Source organism: Lissotriton helveticus, chromosome 10 (genome assembly GCF_964261635.1).
Source record: "Lissotriton helveticus chromosome 10, aLisHel1.1, whole genome shotgun sequence".
NCBI lineage: Eukaryota > Metazoa > Chordata > Amphibia > Caudata > Salamandridae > Lissotriton > Lissotriton helveticus.
This window is the reverse complement of record NC_136071.1, coordinates 724,355,388-724,382,622: the sequence shown is the minus strand read 5'-3', so window position 1 is coordinate 724,382,622 and position 27,235 is coordinate 724,355,388. Positions and strand designations below refer to the sequence as shown.

General features: G+C 45.3%; 1 protein-coding gene across 3 annotated transcripts in view; it reads left to right on the top strand.

The window, feature by feature from the left end:
* The window catches only part of ESYT2 (extended synaptotagmin 2), a 641,975-nt gene that overhangs the window by 303,689 nt on the left and 311,051 nt on the right, over positions 1 to 27,235 (top strand). For all 3 annotated transcript variants that reach the window (XM_078663275.1, XM_078663276.1, XM_078663274.1), the window contains exon 3: positions 8,511 to 8,645. In XM_078663275.1, coding sequence (XP_078519401.1) covers positions 8,511 to 8,645 — 135 coding nt within the window. The remainder of the gene's footprint in view (positions 1 to 8,510; positions 8,646 to 27,235) is intronic.

Below are 27,235 nucleotides of genomic sequence, written 5' to 3'. Positions count from 1 at the left end.
TGCTTCAAATGAGTGGTAGGAGATAGAAAATACAACCCAGATAAAGAGCAGCTCATTGGTTAAAGTCGTTGTACTTTGCAACATTATTCTGTACTGTTTGTTTTTTTGTTTTTTCTGATGGAAAAACCGTTATCTTGATTGTGACCCATTACCAAACATTAAAACCAAACAAAGTCATTTTTCTGTCACAATACTAACTACCCATCTCTAAAGACCATACTTGTTGAAGAGTACTTGGTAAACAAGGCCACCAATAAACTTGCTTGAAAGAGGCAGAACTCTCAATTCTGCTGCCCTTCAGTGGCTTTAGACAGATTCCTATGCCGAGCTCTTCAGAGATAGCCTGTTGTGCCGGAGAACAGCACAGAGGCTAAAAAATAAGGCTACAGTTATGCTCCATGTGTGAGGTCCATGCTGCTACCTGGGCCATAAATAACTCCAGTATCCCTCTGGCTGACTTTGACATTATGACCGACACCTCCAATGACAAATGGTGGTCCTGTGGTTGGATCCAAAATGCCAATGACCCTTCCAACAAACACTGTTTTGGAGCGCTGGTCCAAAGCCCTTTTCTTCCATTTTGTAAGAAGTCCTTCTAGATAAGGCTTTCTTTATGCCTGACCTAAAAAACAGAGCTCATGGAAAAAAACTGAAGCATTTGATACCCTAACCAAAAATTATGCTGTCGGACGCTTTGATGATAAATTGAGCTATAATCCAATACACTGAAAAATGCACCGATGCTAAAAAACAAAGTTAAGTATCCACAGTGCAAGAGAATACCAAGTTGTGCCTTTAGATGCATTCATCGAGACAAATAGCTAATTTATTGTTTAGTAGCACGTGCAAGATCATTGGCTTCTGTGTTCTAAAAAAAAACCCATACCGCTACTTGGAATGTATAGTTTTTTTATTTATGAATGGAAGATAACATGACAATCATCTTGATATATAGTTCCCAATATTTCTTTATTAACGTCCGTGAACGCTTTGGCGGTCACCACATTTTCAAACATGGTTCTCTAGATGGGAATACCTTATGTTATTTTATGTTAAATTCTCATCTATGCTTGAGGGCCTCTTGGTGTTATTGACGATAAAAATGCATATATTATTTATTTTATTTATTCAAAGTTTTATATAGCGCGAACAAGATCCTTACGGATATCAGAGCGCTTCACAATGACAGGGTAGGGGCAGTAGGAATGAACAGGGGTAATGGGAGCAATGTAGTAATCACTAACATGCAAGGATAATAATAAAATACATAACATATATCAATATACAGTCAGGTAAACAGTACAGAATGTTAATGTCCTTATTTATAGTTCTGTGGTAATTCCAAATCTGATCCCACATACAGGCGATCCCATCACTACATTTGAGGACAGCAGTGAAGTCATATCTCTACTGTGAATGTACATCCTGCCGCAAAAAGTGTAGTAAAAGTGTACATGCAAAAATACACCCAATGTGGTTATTGCTTGATTTTAGAACATGGAATAAATCCATAAATACCAGCAAAGGTTGAGAGACTGTTTATCGCTACATCAGTATCCCTGTTCATAGCCACGGCAACACATTACCCACAGAAAACGTACTGTGGAACGGACCATCCTATCCACCATAAAGAAACTGCAGCCAGTCCCAGCACCCTCCCCTAGCTGTAGAAATAGTCACCAGGGAATCTACTACAACTCCCAAAAGATGTGTCAAGAATCGAAGAAGGAAAAATACATTTAAAGATAATGTGCTATAGTCCTACTTGAGAAGGTTTGGTGCTGAAAAGTCAAGGTAGTCTAGCGCTTGCCTAATTTTTTGAGATTTTGTCCACCATTCGTCCTCCTTCCAAGGTAAAGAGGAAGGTTTTCAGCACTTTTTTTTATCAGGGTTGTCTTGTTGTCAGTCTTTCTCAGCTTAAATGGTAGAGCAGTCCCCAAGGGAGGGCGCTGGAACGGAAAACAATATGCCACCATCAGAATAGTATTTTGTGGTTTTTGGAATTTTTGGGAAGACGAAGGTGGTAGATGGATGCTCCACGTAGGGTGAAACTTGGGATCCGCAGGTTGCACAGAGACATGTAAAGTGGCTGTTCTAACCTAGTTGCAATCATACTAACTTTGTGTCCTTAGAGACTAGTGACCGCTCAAAGACTGAAATTTATTCTCTGATGGTTGAGGGTTGTAATCTCAGGTGTGGGTGTAAGATTCACGCCCAGTGAATATGGGGCCTCTTCCTGTACCACAGTGGATTCATGTATAGGGGGCGGAAGGGGGTTGGGGGGGGGAGCAAACCTCATATTCTGTTAAGATTGGGTTTGACCTCTTAGTGGAGGATATCCTCTTTCGGGTAGGAGAGTGTTAAAGCCAATTCATTCCTTGACCTTCACATGGAGGATTTACCTCTGACAGGTGATGGGAGGTTTTAGTCTCTGTGCTCATTACATCACTGCCCTCCGGAATGGTGACCTGTATATTACTCTGTGCATCAGCCTCCAAGCCATTTAAATCCTTGGTCTCTCAAGGATTATGACATGTAGGTCACTCATCAGTCTCATTTTCTCTATTTTTCAGAGATAATTGGCTCCTTCCACTGTTAACTTATGCCAATGAATGATTGTGATCTGCTTTACTCTCAGCGGGGAGATATGCTATTAATGTGTGTTCAATGATTCACTCTTCGGATGGCTTGAAAGATTATATTCTAGAACTGCAACACAGTCTACTCACTAAGCAGGCAGGGCACAGATGCTAAGCTGCAATTCAAGTGCAACAGGACGCTCTATTTTTAGCTGAGTTTTGCTAAACACAAAAGAGATACAAGTTTATGTTATAGTTTGTCAAGTGAGTCATTTATAATACTTGTTACTGGATAGCTGCAGACTGCAAATAATAACAGCAGTCTGAAAGGAATCCAGAAGTATACAATCTCAATACGTTTATTTTCCCAGTTTACCCCATCACTGCTTATCAGATTTATTTTCACTGGTTTGTTTCTCTATAAGCAAAACCACTCCTTGATAACAGCAAAGTAGTGGTTGCTTCATTTGCCAGATTCTTAAGTGTTTGTGTTATAACTTTGATATGTTGTACAACCTAAATAAACCATTCACCTAGAGTACTTTAGCCTGCTTTTTGACACTGCATACCTTTTAAGAATATTGGCATTAATTGACATCAGCCATGACTGGGCCAAATGTATTGTTGTTAGCTCCTGTGAGATAATCCACAGTGTAAATATTTCAACCAATTACCAACTGCAGCTGTATGTTTTTCCCCTTAGATCAAACCGATTTAAACTAAATGCGACAAAATTGATCCAGGGAGCATATCTTTCACTCACTGCTTGGGTGTGCATGCAGGTCCTCATTTCCTGAAATGGACTTTTCTGTGAACTAGGGGTGGTGAAAGGACAGAGCGGGGTTAATGTATGCAGGACTATGGACCTGCTGTATCGAATAGTTTACCCATTCTGTGTCAATGGAGAAATGTGTTGATACTTAAGGGACAAAATACATTAATTGATGAACATGCTGGTCGAGCCAAGGAGAGATACACCAGAGGTGGCTGGGAGGGCAGAGATCTCTTGGTCAAGGACAGAAAGGTGTGGATGCACCGAAAATAATTATAAACACCACTGAATATATACATAAGGCCACTGGATGGTCTTTTCCTAAGACTATACGTTCAGTCCTATTGGATTTAATACCCAACCCAAAAAAGAAAAAGTTAAGTAGAATATTTGTGCTTTTGGGGCTGGTTATTGCAAAAAGAACAATATCAATCTCATGGCTCAGCCCGGCCCCTCTGCTTATAAGTAACTGGTTGAGGGATTTGAATGAGTGGGCGACGGCTGAACTGACTCGGATGAAAACACAGAAGGAAGGATGATAAACTAGAGGAGGCTGTATGGGTGTGGTTCGCGATGATCGCAGATCTAAGAGACCCTCAGGGCACGGAGGTTAAATAGGAGGATAATACATAATAAGCTCCGGGAAAGCTATAATGGGACAGGAATTTCCGAAGACAGATATATTGAACTGCACTTTTAATGATGGTTATAGAATGTTAAACAAGAGCACAGATACAGGACAGTAAGACACGAAAGGGGTGGGTGGGAATGGGGGAGATATGTTTGTGGAAAACTGGTATAGATATTACAGTAATTGTGTTATATTGAAATTTGAGTTTGGAACAGTAAAAGTATGGCTATTGTTATACATTTCATGTGAGACATAATATTGGGATATGCAGAAAAATGCCAATAAAGATTGTTATAATAAACACCACTGAAAGTGAGAATTATATATTGATTAATGATCTTGTTTGATCATGTCTTGTTTCTTGTTTTACATAGGCTCGTGACCATCAGTCCCTTCCTTCTGCCATTGTACAGGAGTAGCTGGGCTTAGCATCCCCACCTTTTTTGCTTGAATGTTGACTACTGACTATTACTTTGTTTTGGACATATTCATAATGCTCTTGCTGTATGAATATGTCTTGAATGTATTTTTCTTCAAGGCTAAGCCTTATAAAATGGTTGGATGAAAAAACAGGTAGTATTTAATACCCATTGAAATATGCAAATTAAGTTTGCGTTACCAGTTAGTTTAGTGAGATCCTGGCGAGCATGAAAAGGTTAGAAACTCTTCCTATTCTAACTATTTTAGTCAATCAATCAATCAAAACAAGCTTTATTCGATTTTGAACATTAAAATCATAAAAGCAAGCATATAAATAGAGAAAATACATCATTTTATTTTACATTTAAAAATTCATCAATACACTGCTTTCAGGGGATAAGTTCCTATAAAAAACATAAAGTATATGTAAACCTTTTATGGTTCCCTAGATAGTCAATCCAATACTAATTTATTCCGGCCCGACACTTTTCACATGATACGGTTGTTGATACCTTTCCTTGTCCTCAATACGCTCTTTAGGAAGCCCACCATAGAAACAGTACAATAACAGTTATCCAGCATCTGTAAGTACGTAAAGGCAGGACGACATTGCCTCCATCCTCCCTGTTTTAATAGTGGTTTTAACCATCTAAGCCTTTCACTAGTGTAAAACTTACAGAATAAGACCACGTGTATTGTACTTTGTGGTGAAACATTGTCGCAGGGGCATCGACAGAGTTCCCTTGACCAGTCATTAATGGTTGGGTAAGAAGTCAGATGGTGAAAAGTCTCAAACCTGAATCTAGTCAAAAGATATCTGTTGTATCCAGCCGACACATATAACAAATATGGTTGAATATTGCATGTAGTGTTGATCAATTGATGATGGACCACCATAGGTTTATTCAACTCCAGAGTTAACCTATTTTCTTCTAGGTGAGTCATTCAAACTTTTTTTTAACTCCTTTCGTTTAATAAGGTTCATACTGTCTGGCGAGGTAAAATATTCTGGGTGCCCAATGTCATCCATAACATTTTCAACATATTTCAACCATAACATTTTGCGGACGTTGTCTAGTCTCATTGCGTCCCTTATTATTTCCCTGTCGAGGCCAGCACTTTCTGTGGTCCAAATTCTGTGCCATAGAAATACCGGCTAGGGATTAATTAGAACGGAAATATATACAACTCCTAATTCAGAGTGACAATTAAAAAGTGGTGCACTAGTTGGGACGGCTAGGATGGACCTCAAAAAGACATTTTCCATACTTTGAATTGATGTACAGTCTTGAAATCCCCAGATTTCTGCCCCATAAACTGCTATGCTCATGCACTTAGCCTGGTAAATCTTTAATAAAATGTCTGGTGGAGACCAAGAACCGGATCTATCAAAAAGCACGCCCAGAAAGCTAAAAGAAGTGATAGTTTCCACCTTGCTCCCCCTGCCTGAAAACTTCTATTCTTATTTTTCGCTCTCCCACATGACATCACAAAACTTTTCTTGGCATTCAATTTTAGGCCAAGCCTATCCATGAATGTAGTATAAAAAGAGAGAGCCCTTTGTAACCCAACCTCAGTGCGGGCCATGAGCACTGCATCGTCGGCATAGAGGAGAGATGCTATTGGGCGGGTATTTACTAATGGCGGATCCCTAGTGTGTGACACCAACTCCTGTTCCAAAGCATTAGTGTATAGGGAGAACAGGAGTGGTGCCAGAACACAACCCTGCCTTACGCCTCGTTCTATTTTAAATGGGGTGGTACACTCAGCCTCTATACCATAGCGGACCTTTGCGGTAGCTCCAGATTATAGCTGTCTTAAAAACTGAATTAAAACAGGGCCAACTTTCAATTCATTAAGGACACCCCACAGCTTATCATGAACTACGCAATCGAATGCGGCTGTGAGGTCTACAAAGGCCAAATAACATTTCCCTGCTTTGGCCTTGGAATATTTACCAATTAAAATATTTTGGTTCAAAATCTGCTTGTTAGTTTCTAATCCAGCTCTAAAACCGTATTGGACATCACTTAAAATACCTTTTTCTTTGGTCCATCCCTGTAATCGGTCAAGAACCATCCTGCCTGCTACCTTCATCAGAGAATCCAACAAAGATATTGGGCGGTAGCAAGCAGGGTTCTCCCAATCACCCTTTTTAAAAATGGGGACTATGATTGATTCGGACCATGTGCTAATAAATCCTCTTTCGCAACATGCTTGTGAAACCCTAGTTAACATGGGGCCCCAAACAAACCTCCAAGTTTGACTTATAGAGGTCAATCGGTATCCCATCTGGCCTGCAGCCTTGCCACTCTTACTTGCTTTAACTGCAACATTTACATCATGAAGCGAGATGTCAAATTTGATTGGTGTAAAAGACTGGTCTGCACTCCCTATTTTGGGCCTCTGGGGTGCTTCCTCGTTGGTCTTCTGCTTTGAGTATACATTAGAAAAGAAATCAATCCAGGTCTGTTCCACTATGGCCATCTCAATAGCTGGTACATCTGTCTTGTTAGTAAGGAATGGTGCGTTAACTGCCGACCAGAATTTCGAGCTATCTTTGCTCTCGGGTGCCTCACTGACGTCCTTTCAGGCCTTATATTTCAACTCGATAATCCTTTTTTTTCTTTGCTGCATTGTACAGCTTTCTACAGACCCTTATTTCGTTCATATCTCTCACCTCTTTGTGTAAAGCGTTCTTTACGTTTGAGTAGCTTTTGGTGCAATTTTTATCAAACCATCCCTTCTCAATGTTGCGCGTGCCTTTATGTTCCATAAACAGTGTATTTCTAGCGATCTCAGTAATACTATTAAAAGCAATTAAAACATCTTCGTGTGATGGACTATCGCTTAGACATTTTAAGATTGGGTCTAGTGCCTTTACTACTATCTCTTTGCTTAGCTCCATAGGGTCCCGACTTCCCCAGCGGATAGCATAACCATTTTTTCTTCCCAATTCGATGTCCTGCACCCATGCTATTTTTTTACAGTTTCTCCTTGACACCCGACTTGAGACAGCTATGTTGACACGGATAGCCAGGTGATCGCTCATGACGTTTTGATGGATGTCATAGGCTTTCACGTGGCTAGCATAACGGTTTGGGATGATAATGAAATCAGTGGTTGATTTGGCTCCTCTACCTATAAATGTATGCCCAAACTCCACTGTAGCCATACACAGGCGGTTCGAGAAACCCAGGTCGTGTTTGAACATGATTCTGTTGAACAACTCTCCTTTTATGGTGTGTTGGAAGTGGAACGGCGGATCATCCTTATCCAAGGTTAAGCCACACTAATTCCGCCACTGGACACAAACTAGTATTAAAGTCCCCACCCCAGATAGGTATAATTTCGGGGTCAGCCCTTGAATCTAAATTGCCAATATCTCCACTGAGCTTCTCTAGTATGGCTCCCAGCTGGCCTATTTAGGTATTATTATAAAAATTAACCAGCAGCAAAGCATTGCTGCAATCCGCATATATTAACACAGTTTGGTGATAAATTTCTTAGCTAACCATCTCGCTCTTATATACACCCAGCAGATTCAAAATATAAACACATAGTCCTCCTTTTGGCCTACCACTAGGTGATTGAATTGCGGGCGTGTGGTATGTCTTATACCCATTGATGTGTATGTTGTCAACAGCCCAAGTCTCTTGCAGGCACAAAACATCAAAGTTATTAATAAAAGTCAACCAGGCTGGGTCATTAACCTTGTTCCTCAACCCAGCCACATTCCAAAAACGGATTCTACATGGCCCTAATTGATGGTCGATTAGGTTCATGAGCCACCTCCTGGGGCATAGACACTACTTAGGGTACTTTCCATTTCAACCTCTCGTTCTTAACTATTTTAGTCAAGTAGATCATATGGAGAATGCCGTGAATTTGTGGGGGATGTGTAAGAATATAAATTGAATTCAACTTATGTATCCTTTTCTTTATAAAGCGAATTCTGGCTTTTGATTGTTGGCAATGCTAGTTTTGTGCACATTTACATTATAAAATTGCTACGTAATTAAAGTAAATGTCAGTAATGCCTTTTGAGGCCTATAGTACAATGTGATTGCATGTTTAATAGTTTAACTTTTTCCATTTTATTCTAAAGACAGTGAAGCATATGTGGCCTTTCATCTGCAAGTTCATAGAGAAATTATTTCGGGAGACAATTGAACCAGCGGTGAGAGGAGCAACCAGCCACCTTAGCACATTCAGTTTCACGAAGATCGACATGGGCCACCAGGTCAGTTTGCTAAAGCAAAATATCTACCTGCCTTTTAATTTCCAATTACACTTCTCCTAAATCATTGTAAAATTGAGAGGATTTACGGTTTTAATGTAACTCAAACAGATGTTGTACACAATGCAAAACATGATAGCACATCTTTATAAGGGATTCTGTCAATTAAATGTTTCATTCACCTGTTAAAATATTATGGTTTGTGTGAATGCCACAAACTATCTCTATTCCCAAGTCTATTTATTCAACCTTTTGCTTCATTGAGGCCATGGTTTTTGAGTAAATACTCAAGTGCAAATTAATTGAGAAAATTATCATTCTCCATAAAGAAGGGGTGACAGAGAATTGGAAGTCATTAGAAAAACATAAAGTGCTAAAATACTAAGCATCAACTTCAATAAAAGTGATCCATTGTCTTTTAGAAAATAACTGCGTATCTTAGGGAACATAAATAAGGAGCCCATACAGGTCAATAACCTTGTGCCAAAACTGGGTTACAAGACTGTACCTTAGAATAAAAATGTTGTGGTGCAAATAAAAAAAAACTGTCCCCTAAGCTTGTGGAACAATTTTACATAATTGATAAATATGTTTAAAGCTGTTGTGTGTAGGGGCACAATTAAAAAATAAGTCTCCCTTTTATACTGTGATTTTTACGCTTCATCAACTGTTTTTATCTTGTATAGATTTTAAGGGATTTTTATACTTTGTATATTCTGGTTTTAATGTATACAAAGGTTGTTTATCGATTGACTGTATGATACCGAGACACTGTCTTCATTTTTAATACTGGATTGTCTTATATTGATGGACTTGGTTTGTTATACTTTTATGATATTTTTATCGAATAAAGTCATACAACAACAACAACAAAAAAAGTTTCCATACCATGGCGAGACTAATCCTTAATTTAACACCACTGGGACAACCGTCATATAAAATCAATACTTAGTCTTTGACGTTGCCTTCGTTGTACTCCTTCATTCTACTGTTAAGGTGGTTGTTCTTTCTTACTGCCACCATACCTGTGTTTATGTAGCCTCTGAAATTGTCATAGGGCACATCTAACTTAGAAGTTAGAAGTACTGTGCAAAATGTGAGCTGGAAATTATTGAAAGTCTCGTGCAAAAAATACAGGTCGAATAGAGGGAGGGACCGAAGAGTTCTCAGTAATCTGGTCCTAGGGACAGAAGGACTGGGGAGTTATCTTATTGCTTAGGGAAGAGGTCCTTCTAGATAAAAATAGACTTCTAGAGACCACCAAAACATTGTCAAAATAGCAATTCCTGCAATCCTTGCCTACATCATCACTGCCCCTCATACCTATAACATTGGTGGGCAAGGTCCCCCGATCCACCATTGTAATATGCCTCTTCCAACCTTCCAACAAGGGTTCCCCTCCCACCTCAACGTGGATAGCTAAGGCTTCACCCAAATCCACTCATAGCCGTACAGATCATCCAATACTGCGAAAAGATATTCCTTGGAAAGATATTTTAGAAAGTAATTAACATATTGTTTCACAACAAAATATGAATTGGTGTATTACTGATCTAGTTTCAGACCTCATAGCTGTAATGAAAACATGTCCTGGATCTCTTCATTCATGATTTGTTAATCTGCAGTTTGATGTGCCCCTCTCTCCTGGGATCAGCTTTGTTTAGCTTTTGTTAAAGCTCCTTCAATTTGATGGTCCCTAGCAGGTAAACCCAACTCTTGGACATGAAGAGTTACCATGCAGGCCTCTCTGCAGGCGCAGCTTGATTTGAGTTCATTTGAAATTGATAAAGTGCATGATTAACAAACTGGATGTTCTACACTAATGAACCAACTGTTTATCATGCAAAATCTACAGAGAGAACAGATGGGTTTTTAACAATTTGTGATCTTTTAAGAGATTGCTTCTGTCTTGGACAGCCACAGAGAAATTGTTCCAAGCAGGTATGATGGCCAAAGAGAAAGCATGTTCCCTAATGTAACATTTCTTGAATTTCGAAATAGTACCATAACATTGTGTACTGGATCGAAGTGCTCTTCCAGGAGTATTTGAGTAAAAGAGAAAGCCTATGTAGCTGGTAGCGGGAATGCTGTATAATGCCCAGAAGAGAATCAGAGGGACTCGAAAACACAGCGTTTCTTCATCGGTAGCAAGAGAAGAACTAGCATTTGCAATGCAATAGATCCCACATTTGCGAACGTTTTAGCTATTGGCATTGTAAATGACAATGCCTTTTATTTATCTGTTATGATACTGAACACATGAATAACAAGCATTGGAAATGCAATATGGCTCGCATTAGGAAAGTTTGAGCTATTGGTGTTATAAATGAATTATTTTTATTTGTGTTTTTTTTAAAATAGCTAAATTAATAGCTTTATCATTTACAATGCCAATAGTTATAACTTTCGCAAATGTGACACCTATAGCATTTGCAATGCAACATGTTTTGTATTTACGTGACTTAGATGTATTGATATTACAAATAACAATGGCTTTGAATTTTTTTAAATAATTAATACTTAAATAATTGATTTAATTTGTAATGGCAATAGCTTAAACTTTTGTAAATAACATTTGTGAAGATTATGTTCAGTGTTTTTTATTGTGACGAAAATCCAAGAACAGAAGTGAAATATTAACATCTTTTTGTGATTTGTAATAAAGCGTGAAAGCTTGAAAAATTGAAAGAACATATTTGAACCAGTGATGCTGTGGTTGCGCTGAGTGGTGTGTGCATCGATGTAGCTGTTTGGTGGGTGCATTGGTGGAGCTTAGTTGGAGCATCGGTGGAGCTGTATGGTGGGTGCCACGGCGGAGCTGTGTGGTGGGTGCCAGGGCTGAGCTGTGTGGTGGGTGCATTGGTGGATCTGTGTGGTGGGTGCATTGGTGGAGCTTAGTTGGAGCATCGGCAGAGCTGTGTGGTGGGTGCCTCGGCGGAGCTGTGTGGTGGGTGCCTCGGCGGAGCTGTGTGGTGGGTGCCTCGGCGGAGCTGTGTGGTGGGTGCCTCGGCGGAGCTGTGTGGTGGGTGCCTCGGCGGAGCTGTGTGGTGGGTGCCTCGGCGGTGCTGTGTGGTGGGTGCCTCGGCGGAGCTGTGTGGTGGGTGCATCGGCAGAGCTGTGTGGTGGGTGCATCGGTGGAGCTGTGTCGGTGGAGCTGTGTGGTGGCTGCATCGCTGGAGCTGTGTGATGGGTGCATCGCTGGAGCTGTGTGATGGGTGCATCGCTGGAGCTGTGTAGGTGGAGCTGTGTGGTGGGTGTATCAGTGGAGCTGTGTCGGTGGAGCTGTGTGGTGGGTGCATCAGTGGAGCTGTGTGGTGGGTGCATCGGTGGAGCTGTGTAGGTAGAGCTGTGTAGTGGGTGCATCGGTGGAGCTGTGTAGTTGGAGCTGTATGGTGGGTGCATCGGTGGAGCTGTGTGGTGGGTGCATCGGTGGAGCTGTGTAGGTGGAGCTGTGTGGTGGGTGCATCGGTGGAGCTGTGTGGTGGGTGCATCGGTGGAGCTGTGTGGTGGGTGCGTCGGTGGAGCTGTGTTGGTGGAGCTGTGTGGTGGGTGCGTCGGTGGAGCTGTGTGGTGGGTGCATCGGTGGAGTTGGGTGGTGGGTGCATCGGTGGAGCTGTGTGGTGGATGCATCGGTGGAGCTGTGTGGTGGGTGCATCGGTGGAGCTGTGTGGTGGATGCATCGGTGGAGCTGTGTGGTGGGTGCATCGGTGGAGCTGTGTGGTGGGTGCATTGGTGGAGCTGTGTGGTGGGTGCATCGGTGGAGCTGTGTGATGGGGCATCTGTGGAGCTGTGTGGTGGGGGCATGTGTGGTGGGGGCATGTGTGGTGGGTGCATCGGTGGAGGTGGGTGCATCGGTGGAGGTGTGTGGTGGGGGCATCTGTGGAGCTGTGTGGTGGGGGCATGTGTAGTGGGGGCATGTGTGGTGGGTGCATCGGTGGAGCTGTGTGGTGGGTGCATCTATGGAACTGGGTGCATCGGTGGAGCTGGGTGGTGGGTGCTTTGGTGGAGATGTGTGGTGGGTGCATCGGTGGAGCTGTGTAGGTGGAGCTGTGTGGTGGGTGCATCTGTGAAGCTGTGTGGTGGGTGCATCGGTGGAGCTTAGTGGGTGCATCGGTGGAGCTGTGTGGTGGGTGCCTCGGTGGAGCTGTGTGGTGGGTGCCTCTGTGGAGCTGTGTGGTGGTTGCATCGGTGGAGCTGTGTGGTGGTTGCATCGGTGGAGCTGTGTGGTGGTTGCATCGGTGGAGCTGTGTGGTGGTTGCATCGGTGGAGCTGTGTGGTGGTTGCATCGGTGGAGCTGTGTAGGTAGATCTGTGTGGTGGGTGCATCGGTGGAGCTGTGTCGGTGGAGCTGTGTGGTGGGTGCATCGGTGGAGTTGGGTGGTGGGTGCATTGGTGAAGCTGTGTAGGTGGAGCTGTGTGGTGGGTGCATCGGTGGAGCTGTGTCGGTGGAGCTGTGTGGTGGGTGCATCAGTGGAGCTGTGTGGTGGGTGCCTCAGTGGAGCTGTGTAGGTGAAGCTGTGTGGTGGGTGCATCGGTGGAGCTGTGTCAGTGGAGCTGTGTGGTGGGTGCATCGGTGGAGTTGGGTGGTGGGTGCATCGGTGGAGCTGTGTCGGAGGAGCTGTGTGGTGGCTGCATCGGTGGAGCTGTGTGGTGGCTGCATCGGTGGAGCTGTGTGGTGGCTGCATCGGTGGAGCTGTGTGGTGGCTGCATCGGTGGAGCTGTGTGGTGGGTGCATCGGTGGAGCTGTGTCGGTGGAGCTGTGTGGTGGCTGCATCGCTGGAGCTGTGTGATGGGTGCATCGCTGCAGCTGTGTAGGTGGAGCTGTGTGGTGGGTGCATCGGTGGAGCTGTGTGGTGGGTGCATCGGTGGAGCTGTGTGGTGGGTGCATCGGTGGAGCTGTGTCGGTGGAGCTGTGTGGTGGGTGCATCAGTGGAGCTGTGTGGTGGGTGCATCGGTGGAGCTGTGTTGGTGGAGCTGTGTGGTGGGTGCGTCGGTGGAGCTGTGTCGGTGGAGCTGTGTGGTGGGTGCATCGGTGGAGTTGGGTGGTGGGTGCATCGGTGGAGCTGTGTGGTGGATGCATCGGAGAGCTGTGTGGTGGATTCATCGGTGGAGCTGTGTGGTGGGTGCATCGGTGGAGCTGTGTGGTGGGTGCATCGGTGGAGCTGTGTGGTGGGTCCATCGGTGAAGCTTAGTGGATGCATTGGTGGAGCTGTGTGGTGGGTGCATTGGTGGGGCTTAGTTGGAGCATCGATGGAGCTGGGTGGTGGGTGCATCTGTGGAGCTGGGTGGTGGGTGCATCTGTGGAGCTGGGTGGTGGGTGCATCTGTGGAGCTGGGTGGTGGGTGCATCTGTGGAGCTGGGTGGTGGGTGCATCTGTGGAGGTGGGTGCATCCGTGGAGCTGTGTGGTGGGTGCATCGGCGGAGCTGTGTGGTGGGTGCATCGGCGGAGCTGTGTGGTGGGTGCATCGGCGGAGCTGTGTGGTGGGTGCCTCAGCGGAGCTGTGTGGTGGGTTCCTCGGCGGAGCTGTGTGGTGGGTGCCTCGGCGAAGTTGTGTGGTGGGTGCCTCGGCGGGGCTGTGTGGTGGGTGCATCGGTGGAGCTCTATGGTGGGTGCAACGGTGGAGCTGTATGGTGGGTGCATCGGTGGAGCTGTATGGTGGGTGCATCGGTGGAGCTGTGTGGTGGGTGCATCGGTGGAGCTGTGTGGTGGGTGCATCGGTGGAGCTGTGTGGTGGGTGCATCGGTGGAGCTGTGTGGTGGGTGCATCGGTGGAGCTGTGTGGTGGGTGCATCGATGGAGATGTGTGGTGGGTGCATCGGTGGAGCTGTGTGGTGGGGGCATCTGTGGAGCTGTGTGGTGGGGCATGTGTAGTGGGGGCATGTGTGGTGGGTGCATCGGTGGAGCTGTGTGGTGGGTGCATCTGTGGAACTGGGTGCATCGGTGGAGCTGGGTGGTGGGTGCATTGGTGGAGATGTGTGGTGGGTGCATCGGTGGAGCTGTGTAGGTGGAGCTGTGTGGTGGGTGCATCTGTGAAGCTGTGTGGTGGGTGCATCGGTGGAGCTTAGTGGGTGCATTGGTGGAGCTGTGTGGTGGGTGCATTGCTGGAGCTTAGTTGGAGCATCGGTGGAGCTGTGTGGTGGGTGCATCGGTGGAGCTGTGTGGTGGGTGCATCAGTGGAGCTGTGTGGTGGGTGCATCAGTGGAGCTGTGTGGTGGGTGCATCTGTGGAGCTGTGTGGTGGGTGCATCTGTGGAGCTGTGTGCTGGGTGCATCTGTGGAGCTGTGTGCTGGGTGCATCTGTGGAGCTGTGTGCTGGGTGCATCAGTGGAGCTGTGTAGGTGGAGCTGTGTGGTGGGTGCATCTGTTGAGCTGTGTGGTGGGAGCATCTGTGGAGCTGTGTGGTAGGTGCCTCGGTGGAGCTGTGTGGTGGGTCGTTCGGTGGAGCTGTGTGGTGGGTGCCTCGGTGGAGCTTTGTGGTGGGTGCATCGGTGGAGCTGTGTGGTGGGTGCATCAGTGGAGCGCTGTGGTGGGTGCATCGGTGGAGCTGTGTCGTTGGAGCTGTGTGCTGGGTGCATCGGTGGAGCTGTGTAGGTGGAGCTGTGTGGTGGGTGCATCTGTTGAGCTGTGTGGTGGGTTCATCTGTGGAGCTGTGTGGTGGGTGCCTCGGTGAAGCTGTGTGGTGGGTGCATCTGTGGATCTGTGTGGTGGGTGCATCTGTGGAGCTGTGTGCTGGGTGCATCGGTGGAGCTGGGTGGTGGGTGCATTGGTGGAGCTGTGTGGTGGGTGCATTGGTGGAGCTGTGTGGTGGGTGCATCGGTGGAGCTGTGTAGGTGGAGCTGTGTGGTGGGTGCATCTGTGAAGCTGTGTGGTGGATGCATTGGTGGAGCTTAGTGGGTGCATTGGTGGAGCTGTGTGGTGGGTGCATTGCTGGAGCTTAGTTGAAGCATCGGTGGAGCTGTGTGGTGGGTGCATCGGTGGAGCTGTGTGGTGGGTGCATCAGTGGAGCTGTGTGGTGGGTGCCTCGGTGGAGCTGTGTGGTGGGTGCCTCGGTGGAGCTGTGTGGTGGGTGCCTCGGTGGAGCTGTGTGCTGGGTGCCTCGGTGGAGCTGGGTGGTGGGTGCATTGGTGGAGCTGTGTGGTGGGTGCATCGGTGGAGCTGTGTAGGTGGAGTTGTGTGGTGGGTGCATCGGTGGAGCTGGGTGGTGGGTGCATCATTGGAGCTGTGTGGTGGGTGCATCGTTGGAGCTGGGTGGTGGGTGCCTCGGTGGAGCTGTGTGGTGGGTGCATTGGTGGAGCTGTATGATGGGTGCCTCGGTGGAGCTGGATTCAATGGTCTTATTACGAGGATGCCCTGGTGTCAGAACACTCATGTTGTAATAAAACAACGGATAGTACATTATCTAGAGATGTATTTGAAATCAACTTCAAGAAATTTGTTTAGCAATATTTGAATCTGAGTGCTTACTCACTCAGCATCAGAGTGGTTAAACTGCTGACCATGGAACGACTAGTTTCGTTCCAATTGTGCAGTACGGTACAAATAAATCTGTTTTGTGGCGTTCATTCAATTTCTTCATGCATGCCAGGTCACGTGCTTTAAACCACAGCCATATTACGTAGGCCATGCATCTTAGAAAGGATTTCTAGTTACACTTTTTTTGGTCATTCCCTTTAGAGAACACACCTCAACTTTCACGAAAGTTACAGCACATTAACAATGAGAGCTGCATTAGTGAGCGCAGGACCCATGATCTTCAAATTGCACACAGTTCTCTACAACATGCACATTAACCCACTTAGCTATGACACCGCTCAGAAAAAAATGCCTTGATAGGGGAGGGTGACACAGAAATTGAGCTGCAGGTGTGCTTCGTGCAAATTATGATGCGATATGTTTGGGGAGCACACTCACACACAACTCTACTCCACACTCCGAGCTCGTGCTAAAACCCGAATCTCGAGGGAGTTGTGTGTCTGTGACATTGTAACCTGGTAGCTTTTCCATCTTCCTTCCTTGTGTGCAGATATTTTCGGTGTGACGATTACGATGCAAATACACTCGTTCGAGAGATTGGAGCTGTCACTGGGGCGCTGGAGTCACAGCTGAGTTTGGAATGAAAGAGGCGGATGCGTGCACTCAGCATTCAAAGACCCTCGGACGCCTTAATGGCACATGGAATACTTTACAGCCTTCTAATGGCAGGCGGCGGTTATTGACTGGGAAGAACAAACAGAAAGCACCAGAAACTAGGCGGAAATGCAAGACACATGGCAAGCTGGAGGGAAAACGTGCGATATCGGCCTCTGCTTTTAAGGGATCTGAGATTTAATGAAAGGTTGGTGCATTTCAAAGGCATGGTGTTTGACGTCTGTGCCCCTTCACATGCGCGGGAAAGGCGGGAAGACATAGCCCTACTTGGCTTTCTCTGCCCTGCTCTCTACAGAGAAATCTCCCGAATAGCCCCTGCATTCTGTTGGTTAGAGATGCTGATTTATCAATTGTTAAGGTAGGTGGAAAATAGAAATGGAACTGTCCCCGGAATGGGTAATCAGCATGCATGAAAGTCTACAATCCCTAAATAAAACGCCTGTCTCTAATTTCTTTATACCTCAAAGAAACAAGTTAAACAGGTTTTAAAAGGAGACACGGCCTCCGGCCGTGAAACTGAAAGTACGGCCGGGCGGCCGTGAATAATTAGGTGGTGACAAATGCGCTGGGAGGGCTGCCTTTGATGTGGTAATGCGAGGCAGGCAGGCAGGCGGCTGGTGGCATTGTGCACGCGCTTTTTAGGGCTTGCGCTTGCGCAATGACCTAAAAAGCACATGCACTCAAAGGAATCGCCAGTGGAATCGCCAGTGGTGGTTAAACACTGGATAAGCCCCTATAGAGCTTCCAGCTGTGCACATGTGCACAGCAGGCGAGCCCTAAAAAGCATTGTCAATGATAATGCCAATAGCCAATAGCTTCAAATCTTGTAAATGCGAGACCTATTTCATATCAAAGAAGTAGCCGCCATTATCCCCGGATGCATGGAAAGTGAAAACGATCAAGGCGCGCTGAATGTGGCAGGAAAGCATGACATGCCTGCAGTAGGAGAAACTCCTTAAAGAAAATATTGCTTACAGACTAAATAAGACATAACGTGTAACACCAGAAGGAAAGGGGCCAGTCCTCATGGAAGGTTACAAATGATGACCAGGCGGGACTAACAAGCTTATTAAGGAATCTGAAGCCAGCATTTACAAAGGACAATGACACAAGCCAATGAAAAATATGGGGGGAGAGTTGGCGGAGCTTCGTCCATATTCAAATACAGCATGCCTCGCAGCGCATGAGGTGCCCAGGCTCGACCTAAAAACGAGTAGAGGTGCATTTATTCCTGGAGGCCCAATAGAAAGCTAGCATCCACATTCTATATTAGTTGTAGTTTACCAATGAGGTAAGACAGCAGTCCTACGAAAACGGAGCTGCAGTAGTCCAGCCTGGAAATAAGGGCTTAGACAGGAGCTTTCCATGGAGCAGTTGGGCGACAAAGGGATGATCTTCCTAATTACTTTTAGCATAAAGAAGCAAGTCGAGGTGAGCTTGTTAGTATGTGCCAAAAAAGAGACAGTAGTAAAAAATGACACCTATATTGCATGCATTAGAAGAAGGTACAGAACAGGCACCAAGATTAAGGGGCCACCAGATTGAGGTCCAGATGGAAGGATTACCAAAATCAGGGCCTTGGTTTCGTCATTATTAAGCTTGAGTGAGCTGGCATTCATTTAGGTCAGTGCAGAGCTCAGTCAGTATTTAAACTGGTTCTGAGGAACAACAAGATCTCTCTCAGACCCTAGGATGATTTGAGTATCATCCGTTTAGGCAAAAGCTGAGAACCACACGATGCAATAACCGCGGCAAGGGGGCCCACATAGAGGTTATGGAATTAGGTCTCAAAGAAGAGTCCTGTAGGACCCCACAATTGATGCCTTTGTCAGGGAACTGAGCATTCTCCAGTGTAACAGCTCCCTTGTGAAAAAAACAGAAAACCAACTGTGGGCTGAGCTATTTAAGCCTGTGTCGGTGAGCCTGGTGAAAAGGATGCCTTATTGACAATCTATCAGAAGCCGCAGATAAGTCTAATAAGAGGAGGGTGGTGGAGCCTCCCTTGTCTGGAGTCATTGTGGTGCCATTGCTGGCAGTAATCGGAATAGGGCAAAAACCTGACTGATAAACATGTCGAAGGGAATGCTCCTCACTAGGTTTGTCCTGCTGCTGGTTAGCGCAGCCTTCCACAGTTGTGGCAAACAAGAAGTAGGTCGGTAATTGGATAGTAAAGCAGAGTCTATGTTGGGCTTTTTTAAGAGCGGACTTGTGAGGGCCATTTTAAGCCTGGTACCGTGACTGAGGCCAAAGACGTATTACAGACAGAGGTCAGACACTGAGCTCCCTTAACAGCTTTTACTCGGCAGGGGCCCAAAGGCGAGCAGGAGGAAATGCGATTGAGTTTGGAAATGACGTCATCTAGATTGACTGGAGCAGAGGTCACCCGCGGGGGAGAGAAGGGGGTAGACAGGCAGTGTTGCAAAGGGTCTAGGTTGTATGTCCTTGTCAGATGAAAAGCAACGCAAACGTTGCGTAATCATGTTTTGAAAGAACTCGGCCGAGTTCGGGCGGTAACCCCTGCCACGTGATCAAGAGAGTTGGACATGGAATTCTTCTCTTTGGCAGGGTTCTTGGCTGACTCGATTAACTCCTAGCGGTACTTAGCCTAGCTGTGTTGTACGGATGTTTTTATAGGAGTATAATTCACATATATATGGAGTGCTTTGTTAAAACGGTAAGAACATCTCCGCCTCCTTTCTAGGAGGTTACAACGTCATTTAGATAAGGCCAGATCCCCCATGCACCAAGGGGCAGGCGGCAATGCAGAGTGCTTCACTGACCCGCCCACAGGCTCGTCCAGCTCCCTACAGCATTTTCTGACCTATTCTTGGTTTCCTTTTTCGGGCCCTCTCCGGCTCAGCATGACAATGTGGCCGCAAAGCCTACTGATTTTGTCTCACGCTGGTGGATTTTCCTTTTTACGTGTTAACATATACTCGGTGTGCATACATAGCTGAGGTTGGGTGGTTTGTGCAGGCTTGTGGCTCCTTGTACCTCCACCACTCGTGACGTGCGCCCATGCCTGACAGCCTGTTAGTGCTCAGATTTGCGTTTAAATATTTACTTTGCTTAGGTTTAAAATAAACCATATCAAAGTTAAAGGAAGTCTAAAATACACCAAATCAACATTTAGTTAATGGCTGCTTTTTTAGTAAGAGCAACAATTGGAAAATTAGTAAACCATATGTTTTTTTAAATGATCTTTTCATGGCATCTTATTAAGTGACGCCGTGCCTGACATGCTCCGTCTGTTTTCACACATTTGCGTGAGATAATGTTCTCTGGTAGCATTTAAACACTCACAATAAAAGAGCATATGCTGTGCTATTGAAAGAGCTAGAGCGGCGGACTGGCAGCTCTCTAGTGAATCCCGCCCTAGCAGCAGCAATTCACCTAGTTGAGTTAGTATGTTTTTGCGTTTAAATTCTAAAGATAGGCCATTAAAAACGTTCAATTGAACTGTACCTAAATCTGAGCATTGTACATACATTTTCTGTGTGTACAAACATTTGGTCGGTATGCAAGATAGATCCTAGTAAAAAAAACTGCAGAACTTCCCGCCCCTTCTTATGTTTTGAAATTCTCAAGCTAGTGATTGCCACATCAGATAGGATGTCTTTAAGACCAGTCTCGCAAGCCATGAACTTGACCCTGACAGGACCTACCTGCTGTTGTTGTAACCCAAGACCTTTACATGAAATAAAGAACTTACTTCCTACTTGAGTGGCCCCAGATGCTTGTAGATCCTGTCCTCCAAATGCAACATTAAGTATTACAAATGTGCCTTAACCTTAAATAACAACCCAAAGAGACTTATCTTGCATCATATAGTAGCAACATTGTGGATTACATTAGCGTGGCTCAGTGCAAGTACGAACCTAATGGCGGGGATGGGAATCATTTTCTGATACTTAAAACTTCTCTTCCTCGAGCCTTCCTGGATACCCTCACCCACACCTTTATATGCTGGTACCTGTCAATGTGGTGGTACCTGTCTACGGTGCCACCACATTGGGGCACCGTAAACGATAAATGGAATTATGGCCTTATATGCAATTAAAAACAGGTGCAGCGATAAAGCACCACATTTTTTATTGAAACTAATAAGACCACATTTGGTAGCATTAATCAACTGCTTCTTCTTTGCGTTCATTCGAGGTTTCCATGAGTCGATCATTAATAGACAGCCCTAGCAATCTATATTAGTGGACCACTCAAGTTTTTCTCCATTTATCCCCCTACTATTACTCTTCTTCATGCCATTCAAAACCATAAGCTTCCTTTTTCTGCCGGTAAACGTCCTGTATACCTCGTTTGCTTACTGAGTACCTCTCCTGGTAGCTAAGTCTGAATTAGGCAGTGACATTGCTAGACATGTTCCAGTAGAGTAACTGCAAGCTTCTCACTAGTGGACCTTTTGATCCTAATCTCTGGGGTTCTGTTGGGTAGGTTTAATAAATACTAACAAAAACATATTTATATTTTCTATAGATTTGTTTTTTCCCCCAGAGTTTTATATAGAGCAAACTTGACCCGAAAGTATCAGCGCATTTTACATGAGCACCAGTTGCGTTATATACGGACCCATTCAGGGGGAGATTAAGTGTTGCGATTTGCCCAGAATCACAGGATGTTAAGACTCGAACACGGTTCCCCACATTTTAGGTCGACCGCCCTAGTAGGCCTCGTCCTCTCTTCCCAAATATATAGATACTATATCATCTCTGCACAGCTTTTACCTATGCATCATTCCACCTGCAGGTTGGTATTGTGGGAACGCTTTACTTCTGGCCTGGTACTAGAGGGAGTGCCACTTATGTCCCAGGTGTTGCACCTATGCTGTGAGACTTAGAATAAATACGACCATGACAAGTTCACGACCCTGTTAAATGTTCATGCAAATTGATTTTTTTAATTTGTTTTTGTATTGATTTCTTTTTCATTTTCATTATGATGCCTGCCTCTCAGTTTTGATGCTCCAGGTAAAGAAGCTTGAAGGTTCAAGTAAAAATTACTTCAGGAAGCTGAGAGGCAGTTCTGAGTGTAGATTCGTTTTGCTCCCTGCTTTCTTGAGCTCATGTTTTGGAGGCATTAATGGTGCATAAAAGCACAAGAAAAAGAGACTCCGGCTGCTAAGTGAATCTGGGTGGTCAGTAGATGGACATTTCTCTGACAGAAAGACAAAGAGAAAGTCTCCTTGCTGAGTATACGAGATAGAGCCATAGACTGTAGTTCTGTTAATTGGTAAGCAAATTCGAGATCAGCCCCCGCAAGGGGAGGGAACCGGATGCAGATGGCAATAGGAGTTTGTATGTCATTTACATATGGAAGCCTGACCATTATGATATGATTGAAGGAGCAGATGGCCTCTTTGGCTCCTCCATCTCCAGTTTGAAGGCGACCATTGGGGCAGCTGTACGGAAGGTTTTAGATAACTATGAAATGATTAATAGGCTCACAATCGATGAGTTTAGAGAATCAAGGCAATGCCAAAGCAAGGATTGGTGTCAATAGACAATGCTGTGGCAGCATGGAGCAGCAGACCTCTGAGCTATGTGATTGGTTCTGCTGTTTATTCTAGTGGCTGTATCAAAGCTGATGTGCACAGCAGCATTTTTAATTCTCTGTGAAAGTTGGGCCATGAGATCCATGTCCTGCGCTGAGAGTGAAAGCTATGTTTATCTTTTCTTGGGACCATTTTGATAATGGTCATGTGAGGTCCATTTTTCAGAGTCAAAGCACCTCTGTGAGATTAAAGGGAATGAGCTGTTGGCACTAAGCAAAATTTCATCACATAAGATAATAGAAATAGTTTTGCCTACCATGCTGTTGCATGACTGGAATTTGTATATTGCTCTGTTGAGACTCTTACTCTCCCTGTCCCCACTTAGGAGTTGAAATCAACATTTAGTTAGTAGCTTGTTGATCACGAAAAGGTCACTGTCCTTATCCACAAAAGGACTACTTTCTAGACACAGTTCCAACATCACAGAGGAAGTTGGGGATCTCCTTGCGGATAGTTGGGAGAATTTAGCGTATTTGTACCTGCTGTTATGATAACTGCATCTTCCTACAGATTCCTCATCCTATAAATAACTCTACAGGCACCAGACTGGTCTGGAAACCTTTCCCCAGGAATCGCACTCCTGCGTCACGAGATGCCACCCTGCTGCTTCACCTACAACTCTGTCAGAGTATATTAGGTGCCCCCAGATGTGCTGGCATCAGTTTCTGTTTTGCTGCACCTTATCTGCTGGGGCTTGAAGTTCTCTCAGGGCTTCATTGAAGAAACACCTTTACATTTCAAACGCAAAGTCTCCTCCTTAGATTTCTAAGTTTAAACCCTGTCACAGGTGCCACAAGAAAATGTCCTTGTTGGGCTTATTTGACTTCTGCAGGAGCCTCCCAACTGCGCGCCTCCACAGGCATTGGCCCTGTGTCCAGAAGCCAAATCTTCACCCATTCAGTCGGCTTTACATTCGACAGTGAGACCGAGGCCGACCTCTGGGCCATCTGTGGCAGCACCTTCAAAGAATAAGGAAATCATTAGCTAAAGGAAAGCTGAAAACATGTTTTTATTATATGCCGTTGGAATAGCCCCTTACTAAGGCCCAAAGATTTGCCTGGAGGGAAGAACTATTTGGGTCTGACTTCTAGGCCATTGCCTTCCCTATTATGAATTACTACTGCACCAGAGATAATGACCTAGAGGCTAATAACCGAATTCCCCCTTATAATACTGATATTGGCTTATATTTTTTAATTTACATAACGCATGTTGCCTGGATTCTTCAAAAGAATGGGACATCACTTACCACTCTGGGTCTCATTCTGAAGAAATCTGTATTCACCAGAGTGACTCAAAAAATAGTGGACACTTTATGGTTGTTGCTGCATTTTGCGGATGAGAACTCTTAATCTTTTGATGAAAATCTGGCAGCTATTTTATTCAAATTTACATCTGCACCTTCCCTTCAATAAGGTTGTTCTTGGATCTAGCCTTGCTGTGTGTCAGAAAGTTTTTTTCAGGCCCAGCAGCCCTAGATAAATTGTCATATGATAAAGCTCTACACTTGCTCACTCACAATTACTGTTGTCGCAATCTTAGCAAGAAAGTGTGATGGCCCAAACTTTTTCCTCAGCGCTGAACCCAAAATCTTTTCCCACAGCACCGTCTTAGGGAGTGTCAAATTAGCTGAACTCAACAGAAGGAAAGGTTTTCACCTCTGGCAGCCTCATCTTGCGTTTGGCCACTGTGTCGATGCCACATTAGAACTGTTAAAACGTAAGGATGATCAATTTGTCAGGCAGCACAAAAAAGCCATTTTGTGACTTGGTCGGGGGGGGGGGCGGGGGGGGGGCTCCAAAGAAATCCTAATGTGCAACCTGATTTCTCTGGAGACTGTGGTTGGGTCTATGGGAACAGCTGCACCGCCACACTTGGATGTTCTCAGCAGATGTCCATGCAACCCTCGAGGATAAACCCTACGATGGTGGGTAGCTACTCTGAGTAAAGAGCAACTTCTCCTTAGAACTCTTAAAAAACAGTTGAACTATGGTGCCCTCACCCTCCCCTTCATGACAGCTCCACAAACTGTACCAATTGTTCTGAGATTATTCCGGAGGGCTGAACAGTTCCTGCAGAGACACCCTTCTCATTCCAGTCCAGCTGTGTCAGCTCCTTCCTGGACAGGGGTGAATCCAAGGTGTGACATCATCATCAGCAGATCCAGTCCCTGTCATATTCTGCTACATCTGCTGCCTGAAAACCTCGGACTCCTGCACTTTTACATCATCATCTTCTAGTGGGGGAGAGAGTGTCCCATTTTTCCACTAATTCAGAGGTGATCACAATGGAACGTTCCCATCCATCTAATCTGCAAGGGCTATTCCCTACCCTTTCTGATCAAAACTGCAGATCACCCTTCCTCTACCAGGATTTACTGACCGGTGCATGCCCCGATTTTAGAGGCGGAAGTCCCCGCCCTATTGAATAAAGAGGCCATAGAGTTCATGCCTCTAGAAGAAGGTGGTTCAGGGGGGTTTTATTCCCCTAACATTTTGGTCCTCGAGAAGGACAGTGGTTTGAGACCCATTTGCGACCTTTGTCTTTTTAACCTGTACATTCGTCAGGGTTAGTACGGGACAAGATATCCCTATCGAAATACTCAGTTCGAGGTGCCAAACCACTTCTTTTGAGAAATGGAAGCAGTAGCAAGATTACTGCTCTGGTATGGAAGGATGAAAAGAATAGCCTTAACCTCTCTGACTAGAAAGCCAAACAACAGGGATGCAGCCCTCCCCAACCTGCGACTGTAGTACTGGACAGCCTAGTCACTGTTAGTGAATGACTGGGCCTTCATGACTCAGCAGGATCCTTCCCTTTTAGCAGACAGAAGAGCCATGGACCCAGGAAGCAACCTGAGACAACTGTACAGGACAGGTGGAAACATTACCATACCGACCCTGACAGCCACAGTGGTGAAGATCTGGCAAATGGGGACAAACCCATTAGGATTGAAGGAGAATGTTAGACTAGAGAAATCATTCAGGGAATCTGATGCATTGAAGGGACTGTGGGCAGTGGAGGGACATGGGCTATGAGACCTTATGTCCATGACAAAACTGGGGGACGTCTGGCGAGTGGGGTAAATTACAGATTTTGATTGGCTTCTGCAACAATTTGAGCTAACTGGGGGGCAGTTTCTTCGCTATCTGCGTGAAACATATACTAGAGGGCTACAGTGACCTACTTTGTGAGGTTGCAGAGGAAACACTGCTGGAATTTAGAATACAAGGATCCCAAATTAACACCACGCTCCTGGTCAATAGACTACCTCCGCTCTACATACTCGGGTGCAAATAGGAACAGGACCTGGGAGTCCTGGCAGATGAAGCATGGCAAGAGGCATACTGGTACCCTAGGAAGGTTGCCATACAGACGGGGTTCCAGTTGGTAAAGTTGAAAACGCTCCACATAGCCTACTTCACGAGGATGCAACTATTTAAAAGAGGTAGAACCAATGACTTTCTGTGCCTTGGGGGTGCCAGGCAAGGGGGGGGGGGGCTGCTACACACACTGTAGGATTGCCCTCTGGTGAGGGACTACTGGGAGAAGATTTGAGGTAAGATTTCCCAGGTTATTAACCTGATCCTGACCCCTCAATTGGTGGTGCTGGGTATCTAGGGGAAACTAATCGTAGACAGGCATGCACAGATATTCTGCAATGTGGCATTGATGGTGGCACGGAGAGACATAATTAGATCCGGGGGGTGACCACGATCCCGAAAGTGATAAACTCGAACATACATGGGGATGCCTGATTAATCTAATTATAATATGAAACAGATAAAAAAAAAATTAATTATTCCTAAGCCAAGTTCTCCGGGAAGAATATTTCTGTCTGACAATCCTCCCCTCCACAGGTGTTACACGATAGTTACAGCCGGGTCTCAGCACAGTAAGTTCACTGTCCTACCCTTCAGTCTGATGTCTGCACTACCATGTGTCTTATCAGAAGTGCTTGCAGTTCACTCTGACAGTGAACAATAATGTATTTCCGTACATTGATGACTGGCTGGTGACGGCAGAGTCCCTGGCACTTGTCGAACACCCTCAGCACACAGTGACTTTCTTCCATGACTTGGCTGTTACTGTTAATGCCTAAAAGTGCTGTACATGACCCTCACAAAGGCGTTTCCTTATCTGAAGATCTATGATATTTGGAAGTTGAATCCACTGCTTCTGACTCAAACCTGAATCCCAGCCCTGCATATCCTAAGTCTGCTGGGTCTCATGGCCTTGTGCATCCTGTTGGTGCCAGACGCCTGACTGTGGATGAGTGCCCTGCATTGGTGCCTGTAAAGACAGTGGTACCAATATGAAAGGCTTGGGTACAAACCTTTGAGTCAGTCCATCAGGATTTGCACTCGTCAATTGGCCCTTTCAACCTTTTGGTGGGTTGCTACTTAAGCCCATCACTTGCCCCAGCTTCTGGGTTTACAGATGCCTCCTCGCTGGAGCTGCGGGTGGTCTGTTTGGTGATAAAGGCTTTTCTCCCTTTCATCTCTAGCAGCATTGTTCAAATTCTTCCAAGCACTTCACCCTTGAAATAGTTTCCTATTGACAATACCTTCGTCCACGAGGATGAGTCCCAGACTTTGATTTATTCTGTCTCTTGAAAGGAAAAATTGAATATAAAGCAGTACTTTTTCCAAAGTTGGCAATGGAATTTAAATTAAACCTCATAATGTTTAGTGAACAAAAACTCACTGTAGCTCTTTGGACATTGACAATTGCTGGAAGATAACTAAAGATAATAACCCCAAATAAAGTCGATATTGCCACAGACTTCTGGATTCAATAGAGAAGACAGGAATTTCTTGTGGAACGTGATTTCTTTTCTTGTAGCTTCTGCCTCTTGTGTCTGTATACTCTTATGGTCAA